At 40.3% G+C, this 10,699-nt stretch overlaps 1 protein-coding gene across 1 annotated transcript; it reads left to right on the top strand.

The window, feature by feature from the left end:
- Positions 1-23: 23 nt before the first annotated feature.
- lipea (lipase, hormone-sensitive a) lies at positions 24-10,523 on the top strand. The gene is made up of 11 exons (XM_080045258.1): positions 24-40; positions 1,718-1,965; positions 3,060-3,347; positions 3,669-3,759; positions 4,027-4,172; positions 4,431-4,616; positions 5,088-5,240; positions 5,677-5,821; positions 6,680-6,907; positions 8,426-8,787; positions 9,299-10,523. The coding sequence occupies exons 1-11, from the start codon at positions 25-27 to the stop codon at positions 9,536-9,538; spliced, it is 2,103 nt and encodes a 700-aa protein (XP_079901384.1). The 5' UTR covers position 24; the 3' UTR covers positions 9,539-10,523.
- Positions 10,524-10,699: the final 176 nt, after the last annotated feature.

The following is a 10,699-nucleotide window of genomic DNA, read 5'->3' as shown; positions in this document are numbered from 1 at the left end:
CGACAAAAAACATCAAGGAAGAGGATGTCGCACTCGCACGGTAAGTGAAACCAGTTGTACACACAATACACTGTCACATTTATACACAAAGCTGTTGTTTCGGGCTCGTTTTAAGCATTTAAATGTGGTCGTGGATCGTTAGCGACTATGTTGTTGTGTGTCCACGTTTTTTGGGGGGCTTTAAAAACCTAAAGACACATCTACGGTAAAAGTCCTCAAACTTATTGTTATGGGTGAAGTCAGTGTCACCGGGCGGTTGCTCAATCGATTATACAGTGAGAACAACATATTCACAGTGACGTTTGTGTGAAGGAATCTGAAAAAGAAAAAAAACAAGACGAGAGGGGTTTTTCCAGTAGCCTATAAGAAGCTGATATCTGTCCTGGAAACTGATATCATTGTTGGTCAGTGACCAAACTACAGCTAAAAGTAGGCCTATAGTCGGTGACAGACACGAGCCTGTTGACATAAGTTGATGTCATGTAAGGCCTATCAGCTGTTTTAGAGATGAGACATCGCAGGTGAATAGGAAGGGTAATGGGTTTGATAGGCGATCATCATGAAACTTTGGATACAGCGTTTGTAATTGTAGTTTTTTGCAATAAACTCAGTGGCATATTTTGTTAGCAAGTTACTTTTTTTTATTAAATGTTGTTATATTTCACATGTAGGCTACATTGTCAATTTGATACTTTTTTTTTTAACTATTTTTTCTAAGTTGCTTGAGTTAACTTTCTATTTATCATCATTATTTAAGTATAATTTTAACACCAATTTCTTGTATTTAGTCTAGCTCACTAAGCCAAAAGGCAATGTTTATATTTATTAATTTCCTGGATTAGAACACATAGCAGCTTGTTAAACATCACAGTGGTTTGTACATTTCAACAACAACAAAAAAGAGCCGACTCTTGTTATACTTGTTTTCAATATTTGCAATCAATCTAAAAACAGATATGCATGTTTGGGTAAGACACAATCTTGTGTGCCTTTACTGGCATGAACATAATGTCAGCAAACTCCCTAACCTCTTTCAAAAATCAGTTAAAGCTATATTGCGTGACTTTTTCATATAAATGAATGTCTGTTACATTCGAGCCATCATCAAACGAGTCGACACAACGTTGATTAAGCGTATCAGCTCCACAAAACTGTCTCTGTTTTTTTCTGTATGGCAGCTTGTGTTTGCCCCTGGTTCTGACGCAGGAGCTGTGGCCAAGAAATGTTTCAGTTGTTGATTCTTCTGCTAAGAAAAAGCTTGGACGTAGCCTATAGCAGAACGGCTAAAATCCATGTGCGACCACCGAAGGCTTGACCTCATGTAAATGCACTGACAGTGTTGTTGTAATTACTCAGAATTCCTCATGGGGGCGACAGAAGTTTAGCACTAATAGCTTTAGAAATGTACTTTTATCTTTATCTTTGTTTATTTTAAAGAACAATCCTCAGGCTGTACCAGAGGGAACTTCGACCCTTGAACCAAACAGATAACAAGACTATTATCAACGCCTAAGCAATGAGTTTGGTTGAGGTCTTTAGATTTGTGTTTACCCTTTGGTTGATGTTGCCGTCTTCTTACACGTCACATGTCGATAGCTACTGTACACGGACACATATAAAGAAAATATCTCTCTCTCTCTCTCTCTCTCTCTCTCTCTCTCTCTCTCTCTCTCTCTCTCTCTCTCTCTCTCTTTGTCTCCCTCTCTCTTTCTCCCAGACTCAGATATGGATTACAAGGTTGTGTTCGCAGCCGTGCAGACGGTTTGTGAAGACAACATTAACATTTTCTGTGACACGTCTGACACGCCGTTCGGACATGTTGCCCAGCGACTGGTTAAATCCATGATAGAGATTCAGGAGCACGGCCAAGCACTGGAGCCGATAGTCGCCAGCTTCACCGCCGTCTTCCACCATTATGACTTTGACGCACAAACGCCCGGGAACGGCTACCGCACACTGGTCAAGGTACGAATGCATGAATTTATTAATATTTTATTTCCAGCCAATATGAAATTATACAGAAAAATGAACCAACAACAAATCTCATCCTCATCAAACAACACAATACGTACACAACAACCAAAAAATAATAATAATCTCCTGCTGTCCCAGACTTAAGAGACATATTCAGAAGATGCGAATCTCTCTCCACTCACTGCTGACGTTTCAGCTGTGATTGCTTTGTACTAACAAGATATTATATATGTTTTTACAGACTTAACATATCAAACACAATTTTCACCTAACCCATCAAATGTAACATATAAATGATTATTTATAACACAAGAGCTGCCTACGACTAAACGTTATAACGTTATCCAATGTTTATGTGAGAACTTTTAATAATTGCAGGACACTTAAGATGTGTGGTTGAGATGATTGGCAGCTGTTGATAACTATAATACAGAAAATACAATTTTCCATTCTGACAAATGTTTAATATGAAAAACAAGCATTCAAAGCAGTTTTGTAGGGACACGCTCTAAACTAAAATTGATTACAGATGTGTTGTACGTGGCAGAAAGGGACTTGTTTAAAGGTTTTCTTTACTTAACCTTCCACATTCAGACTGTTAAGAAGTCTATCGACATGTCAAAGTACTTTAGGTAGCACATGCATTATAAATGCAGTGTACAGTAGTGCTAATGCAGCAATCTCACTTTCTTTGTGTTTTTTACAGTAATGTTCGAAAATAAATGCTGCACATGTTTTATCTTATGAAAGGATAAGACTGGTGTTAATCTGTTTCAAGAAAATCACACATAGAGATAACAAATAAATAATAATACTCAATGAAAACAATTGCACGCTTTTTATTTTGTATTTATTTGTTTATTTTTTACATGAGCAGCGCACAATTTAAAAACAATTGCAGCAGAGTTAGCTAGTAGCTCATTTGCATCTGTTGTCCCTCCCTGGACACTTGATATTCAGTGTTGGATTTGGTCTTTTGTATGTATTTTGTTCACAAATATCACCCCCACCTCCTTTTTAAATGCAGACTCCATACCTTCTCATTAAAAGTAAAAAAATATATATATCTTTCCTTTTTTTCCCAGGTTTTGCTGTCTTGCCTCATGCACATCGCTAGCAAGGGCCGTTACATTGCCTCTAACTACAACGGAGCCTTCTTCCGCGCGGACCACAATGCCTCTGAGATAGAGTCGTACTGCAGCGCCCTGTGTCAGCTGCGGGCCCTGCTGCACCTGGCCCAGCGGCTGCTCAATAACAACGACGTCGGGACACTGTACAGCACGCAGGAGGACGGGGAGCTGAGCGAGAGGTTTGTGCAGGAGTACAGCTCCATGCACAAGGCCTGTTTCTATGGACGCTGTCTGGGATTTCAGGTTGGTGCTTTTAGCAAAATGTGTCACTCATTTTATTTTATTTTATATTTTTCCAAAAAATTTGGGGGGAATTTTAGAATAAGGCAAAAAAAATATTAATTTGGTAAAAAATCATAATAAAAAAAAACATAGCCAAGCATTTGCAATGCCATTTAGTTCCTAACAGTGGTAAGTTATATTATGAAAAAAATATTTTTTTTTCAAAGTTTGTTCCTAGTAAGGTAGCTAAGTCATTCCTTTCAGCCATTAAGATTTTCCATAAGTAGTCTGTTGTGTGACTCGTTTTTATTATAGTTAATCATTCATTATTCCTTTTCACAGTTTTCTCCAGCTCTGCGTCCTTTCCTTCAGACTATTGTCATCAGCGTGGTTACATACGGAGATACGTATGGCAAACAGCAGTCTGGCTTGGGTGAGTGTTTTGACATTGTCTGGTGTTTATCATTACCTGTGTTTTAAATTATGTTTTATTTTTCTATTCATTTTTTATATATAGCATATATAATATTGTGTGTTCTGTTATTGTGGGAAAAACATGTTGCTTCTTGACTGTGCGGCACTTTGGCTGAACTCAGTTGTTTTTAAATGTGCTTTATAAATGAAGTTGGATTGGATTGGTTTTCTCCATGATGTCATGGTATTAATGGAAGCTCCTTGAATTCCTTTCTTCCTCTCCCAGGCTTAGCGGCCCTGTCCCTCCTGACATCAGGGAAGTACGTTCTTGATCCAGAGTTGCGCGGGGCCGTGTTTGAACGCATCACCCAGAACCTGGACCTGCAGTTCTGGAAATCCTTCTGGAACCTCACAGAGTCCGGCCTTATAACAGTAGGCAGGGTCAAATATAATAACACTGACTACGTGTATGAGTCATTTTTGTCTGACTGGATGAGAATTATTGCCCTGGAAACCACTACTAGGGAACATTGCTGGTTTATTCAGAATGTGCTTATTATCATATAAACGTGAATATTCCCGTAGACCTGAATCAGAATGTGCTGTGCATGTAAACATAGTCACTGACTCCCAAATGAACTCAATTCTTCTTAAAAGTTGTCAATTCCATGCATGTGTTTCTGTGTCCAGGGCTTCAACAGAATCGCCTCGTACCCAGTGCAGGTGAACGTAACCCTGACGCTGCCCCCTGTCCCGCTGCGTCTCCCGCTGGCCTCCGACCCGAGTCTATCAGTCACCGTCCAGCCACCCATCGCCCACTGGGGCCCGGGACCGGTCCACTTGCGCCTCATCTCCTATGAGCTCAGAGAAGGACAGGTGAGGGGTAACACGGGTGGTATAATACAGGGATGGTGTGAGGAACTTGAACAGGGAAAAGAAACCTATAAAAATGGTTTTGGTATAGACAAAATATGTATGTTGTATTTTACTAGAGGAGCAATGTTACAAAATAACTTAAATCTTGTTAAAAATGTAATATAAAGTTGCAGTCTTGTAAGAAAGAATGTGTTATTCAAGATGTAAGCTTTTTTTTTGTTAAGAGAATGGTGTGTTTCTTTGCTTGTGTCCGTTATTTTTAGATACCTAAGGACTTACTTTTTATTTTATTTAGTAAATGTATTGAACTTGTAAAAATAATACAAACACAGAAGTTATAATCCATCAAAGGAAAACAACTTTGATCCTCAGCAACATATACGCAACTTAAACAATATCATTCATTCATGTTCACAAGTGGTAGAAACAAGTTAAAATGTTTCTCTTTCTGGTCCTACCCGCTCTTTATAGGGCAGTGAAGAGCTGCTATCCTTTTCTCGAGAAGATCCTCCACCCATCTCCGCGGGCCAGCTGCCCTGGGTGCAGAAGCAGCCTCGCTCCCCCTGGCTGCTTATACACTTCCATGGAGGAGGCTTCGTGTCTCAGACGTCCAAGTCACATGAGGTACAAGGACAAGATGCTGGTGCTTGAAGGTGGAGTCAACGCTCCCGAAGAACGCTTTCTGTCAAAACATTTTTTTTGTCAAAATCAGTGAATATCTCCCCATGATCCACTACCTGTCCATATTGTGTGTAGACTGAAATAAATCTGGTGTTAAAACAAAGCTTAGTGTCTGTAAACTGGTATGTAAACAACAGGGGCCCACTCTAGCAATATACTCATATCACTGATTTTGACAGAAAGTGATTTTGAAAACAAGCATTCTCCAGAATCGCTGACACCACCTTTTAAGACTAAATCTTCTACTCGTATTCCCATTATGATAATAATATTCAGCACGAAATCTTTCAATTCTACAATAAAAAATCAGCTATTTTTAATGGTGAGCAAGTTATCGCACATATTTATTCTGTTCTCTGTCCACCCCTGTATGATTCAGAATTATCTGCGGACATGGTCTAAGGAGCTGGGCGTTCCGATCCTCTCTGTGGACTATACCCTGTCACCAGAAGCACCTTTTCCCAGAGCCCTGGAGGAATGTTTTTATGCCTACTGCTGGGCCCTCAACAACTGTCATCTGCTAGGTGGGTGTGGGTCTGGTCGTGGGTGTGTGTTGTTTTTTTTTATTATTTATGCCTAGTTACTGTTTAACTTTTTATTCAATTAAAGATTATTTAGAGTACTACTACTTATTGTTCAAATCACTTGGGGATACCACTATTACATGTCACGCTAACTACAAACATAACTGGCCCATTGTCAGAGGAGCATTGGTTTTTAATATAGGCAAAGGGGTAATACTAAATATAGCAGAAAAATGTCATTTCACAGCTTGAGAAATTCAAATGAATGTGGCAATTTATTTTACAGTTCTTACACTAGCACGTTTTTCAGATGGCTATATTTGTACAGAAAGCTACAGGGAATCTATCAACATTTACAAATAATATGTGTTCCCTTTTGTAGAAGTAGATAGCAAATGTACAAAGTGTACCAATATCATAAAAGGTGTGGTGTACAGGAGGAGGGGCAAATTGTGGGCTGAGACTGGCATGTGGGAAGGTGTCATATGTGCCCACTCACATGCAGAGAAAATGGAGAAAAGTAAAGAAACGGGCTACAGCATAAAACTGATAACTATAGGATTAAAGGTTACGTGGATTTCAGGCTGCAACTAGTGACTCACTTAACTTTTTTGTATTTATTATGTTTTGAGTGACTTGTTTGTCTATAAAATGAAAATTCCCCCATTATAAATCCCCAAAGTGATATCTTGAAATGACTTCAAGTAACTTGTCCATTGTCAAAAATGAAAAGGCACCAATGTTCTCTCATCAAAAAAGATGGAAAAGTAGGAAATTCTAAAATTGATCGAGTACGTTATGGTTTCTTGTAAAATGATCTTATCAATCTGTATTTGTGTGTGTGTGTGTGTCTCTCAGGCTCCACGGCAGAGCGTGTGTGTCTGGCCGGTGACAGCGCTGGAGGAAACCTCTGCATCACTGTTTCCATGAAGGCCTTGTCCAACGGGATCCGCGTCCCAGACGGGATGATGGTCGCCTACCCCGCCACCCTGCTCACCACAGACGCCTCGCCCTCACGCCTGCTCACCCTCATCGACCCGCTGCTGCCTCTGGGTGTGCTCGCTAAGTGCCTCAATGCCTATGCAGGTATATGTACGGTGTGCTTGTGCGTGTGTGTGTGTGTGTGTGTGGTTATACACTTATACAACTATTTTTGTGAGAACCAGTTTGAGTTGGAGATCTTGGGAGTGAAGACATTTTGGCCTGTTTTTACTTTGGAACATAAAGGGATGTTTGATGTGTGAATGTCCTCACAAATGTAGCCGTACAAACTCGCGTGTTTGTGGACAGCATTAGGTGTGTGCCGTTTCAGGCCTCATTTAACACAAGAGCACATGTGGGCGCCACGGGAACAGAAAACAGAATCTCAATCTATTTGCTAGTTTTTCTCAATTGACAAAAAACTTTGGTATCGAAAAGACACATTTTTTCCGATTTCTGCAAATCAGGCATTTTACGCAGAAGTTAATTCCCCAATTCCCTTATAAACCGCCAGCCAATCATGTCGATTTGTTTCTTTCTGTAAACCCCACATTAAAAGGCTCAATTTCTGTGTTTTTCAACCTTATTTCGAAGTTGCATAGCCCCTCATTAGCAGCTATAAGAACCCTGTGGGAGCAAGACCTAGGTTCTGCCTTCACAGATCACATGTGGGATTCAGTCCTGGATCGGATACACTCTACCTCCATGTGCGCCCGACATGCTCTTGTGCAATTTAAAGTAGTACATCGTATCCACATATCTAAAACTAAATTAACCCGTATGTTCCCCGATGTAGACCCGACCTGTGATAGCTGTAAGAGCGCACCGGCATCACTCTTTCACATGTACTGGTTGTGTCCCACCTTGACTGAGTTCTGGACATCAGTTTTTCAAACAATTTCTGAAGTACTTCAGCATCAAATTAAGCCGAACCCTTTCACTGCAATTTTTGGCATTGCACCAAATCCGGGCTTACCTAAAGTGAAGCTGAGAGTACTGGCCTTCACCTCACTACTTGCTCGCAGGGCTATCCTACTCAAGTGGAAAGATCCTGCTCCTCCTTCCCACTCACATTGGATTCGAGACATTATAGCATGTAGGAATTTAGAGAAAATACGTTACACTACCCAGGGATCCGAGAATAAATTTGACCGAATTTGGCGCCCCTTCCTAAATTATTTAAAAAAAACAATAACTATAGAAGAGTAGCTCCCCCCCCCCTTTTTTATTTGATTTAATTTGATTTCTTTATGTGTTTTTTTTTTTTTTTTTTCATATTGATTGTTTATTTCTGTTTCTCGTAGTGTATATTTCGTGTTGTTGGGTGTGAGGGTGGGATGTGGGTGGGGTATGTTCGGGAAAAAAAAGGGGGAAAAAATTTGTACTAATTGTGCTACAATTTCTGTGTTACGAACATTTAATAAAAAAACCTTTGGAAAAAAAAAAAAAAAAAAAAGAAAACAGAATCTCAGAGGGATTTATGTACCAACTAGATTATGCGGGAGATGAAAGTCATTACTTACCCCAAGCAATAATTCATTAAACTCCAAAAATGTTTGTCTTAGCCCTTCTTCCTTCTCCATTTCTCTGACAACTGTCTGTCGCATGCTGCCCCTGTCCCAGGTGGAGCCCTTCAGACGATGCAGCCCACAGTGGGAAGCAGCAGTCTGAGTGTGTTGCTTAGCGACCTCACACAGGGCGCCTCCAACTGGATCCAGTCCTTCCTTGACCCCATGAGGGCGACAGACGGAAACCGGTCACTGTCACCCCCGCAGAGCAACAACGAGACCCACAGAGCACCCGCCCGCACCTCTTCACAGACCATGTCACCGTCATGTCATTACCCAGAAGGCTTTGAGCCCCGTCGCTCCAACTCCCTTGCTTTTGTCCACCCAACTGCCTGCCCCATTTTCAGGAACCCGTTTGTGTCACCCGGGCTGGCGCCTAGCAACATGCTGAAGGGACTGCCACCTATACACATTGTGGTAAGAGCGGAGCTGAGGGTGGGAATATTTTAAGTTGGAATGCATTTTCGTTTCATCCAAAAGAGTGAATATTTTCATTTTTGTCAAAGGTCTAATTTAGTGTGTAAATGTGAAGCTTTACTTTTCATTTACCCACCCAAACAAGCTCATGTCATGTTTTTCTTTTCCTATTTCATTTTTATAAAATGTTTATGAAACGGTCAAATTGGGCCCGATTTCCCGGGAACTTAAACTTAATGACTTACGGTAGGCAGCAGCTGTGTTTCCCACAATACATCTCACTCGCTTTCATTAACGAATGCATGCGCCCATACATTTTTATTACAAATATATCAGCTCAGGTTTGTTAGTATGTTTAATTGTTTTATGAAAACAATTGACCAACATTTTTTTTTCTTTTTATCTAAAATATTGACCCCACTACGTACCTCAACAAAGCCAGTATATAAGTCAGGCTACAGTCAGTTTTATCCCGGCCCACAGTTCTTGTTCTTGTGTCTTCTCCCCACAGGCCCCTGCTCTGGACGCGTTGCTGGACGACTCCGTGATGTTTGCCAAGAAGCTGCGGGCCATGGGGCAGCCCGTGAGCTTGACGGTGGTGGAGGACCTGCCCCACGGCTTCCTCAGCCTGCTGCAGTTCTCCAAGGAGACCGTGTTCGCTTCCACCATCTGTGCCGAGAAAATCAGGGAGGTTTTTGAGCGAGAAATCCCGGGTCTACGCAAACGGCCAAGCACTAAACCGTCAGGCTGATTTATCTGTGTATGGTTTGTCACTCTTTGGGACCTAAACATTATCTGATGGGGAAATTACACAGAACTGACTTAATGAGGTGAGAGGAATGCAATACGTGTGAGGAAAGGAATCAAGTGAAGGAGAATTATAAGGACGCAACAAACACTTATAGGTGGAGTCAGCGATTCTGGAGAGCGATTGTAAACTGCTCTGTAAACTTGTATTTAAAGAAAAAGGGACCCATTGTAGCTAACAACATGCCCGTTTACATAGCCTAGGCTGTGTATGAACACATGTTTTATTGTTAGCACTCACACAGTACCTACAGGTAGCAGATTGTGAGGAGATATACATTGATTTTGACTTAAATGTTTTTCGTCAACAAGGATTTTTACAGAATCGCTGACTCTACCTTTAAGCAAAGGGATCAAGTAAAGGAGATTTATGAGGATGCTACATACACTAAAAGCTGGAGGAAGCTAGGGGACACTGAACTTAAAACCTATAACGCACACTATTTTCTATAATCAACTTCTATAACCAGCTCAAACATGATCCTTAGTAATGACAAAAAAAAAGGATGTTATTGTAAAAAAAAATATTCTACCACAATTTACATTTTCAAGATTCCGATCAAAATGCATATTTAGACTACCGGTATAAGGTATTATAACAGATACTTGACCGTCACCAGCTCCAGCTGTTGTGCCTTGAATGTAAAATGCTGCTGTATTATTAGTTGTGTATGAAGACAAGCTTTGCCTACGTTAGCAAACTGATCATGACGAAAGGCTTGCTTCACACATGAGACCATTATGTTTAGATGAAATGTACAATCTGGTTTTTGCCAGTTTGTTGCGTGTTTACATCATATTGATAAGGAGGCCTTCTCAGTGTATTTACCAGCAGTATCTGGACATGTAACTTGTTATACTGTAAATGAATTATTAATATAAATATTTAACACTGTTGTTGTTATATTTAAAGACTGAATTAAATGAAAACTGCAAGGATTGAGTGTGCTTTTTTGAGATGTTTTTAGGTATTATGTTGACAAAAGAATTGGAAAGGTACATGATGTTGAGTAGGGTTTGTGTTACCTTCTCTGGACCCTCGTTATATTATATGTTACATTTCTATTAAAAATTATCTTATTTAATCAGCTATTTCACATGCCTT

This window comes from Ammodytes marinus (genome assembly GCF_949987685.1).
Source record: "Ammodytes marinus genome assembly, chromosome: 17".
Taxonomy (NCBI): domain Eukaryota; kingdom Metazoa; phylum Chordata; class Actinopteri; order Uranoscopiformes; family Ammodytidae; genus Ammodytes; species Ammodytes marinus.
The sequence above is the reverse complement of the archived record's forward strand: the minus strand, read 5'-3'. Positions and strand labels throughout refer to the sequence as shown.

Bases quoted from the DNA above. Each gene is read 5' to 3' on its own strand.
- lipea (XM_080045258.1), top strand. The intron at 4,617-5,087 runs GTGAGGGGTAAC...CGCTCTTTATAG, and splicing joins ATGAGCTCAGAGAAGGACAG to GGCAGTGAAGAGCTGCTATC. The intron at 6,908-8,425 runs GTATATGTACGG...CCCCTGTCCCAG, and splicing joins GTGCCTCAATGCCTATGCAG to GTGGAGCCCTTCAGACGATG.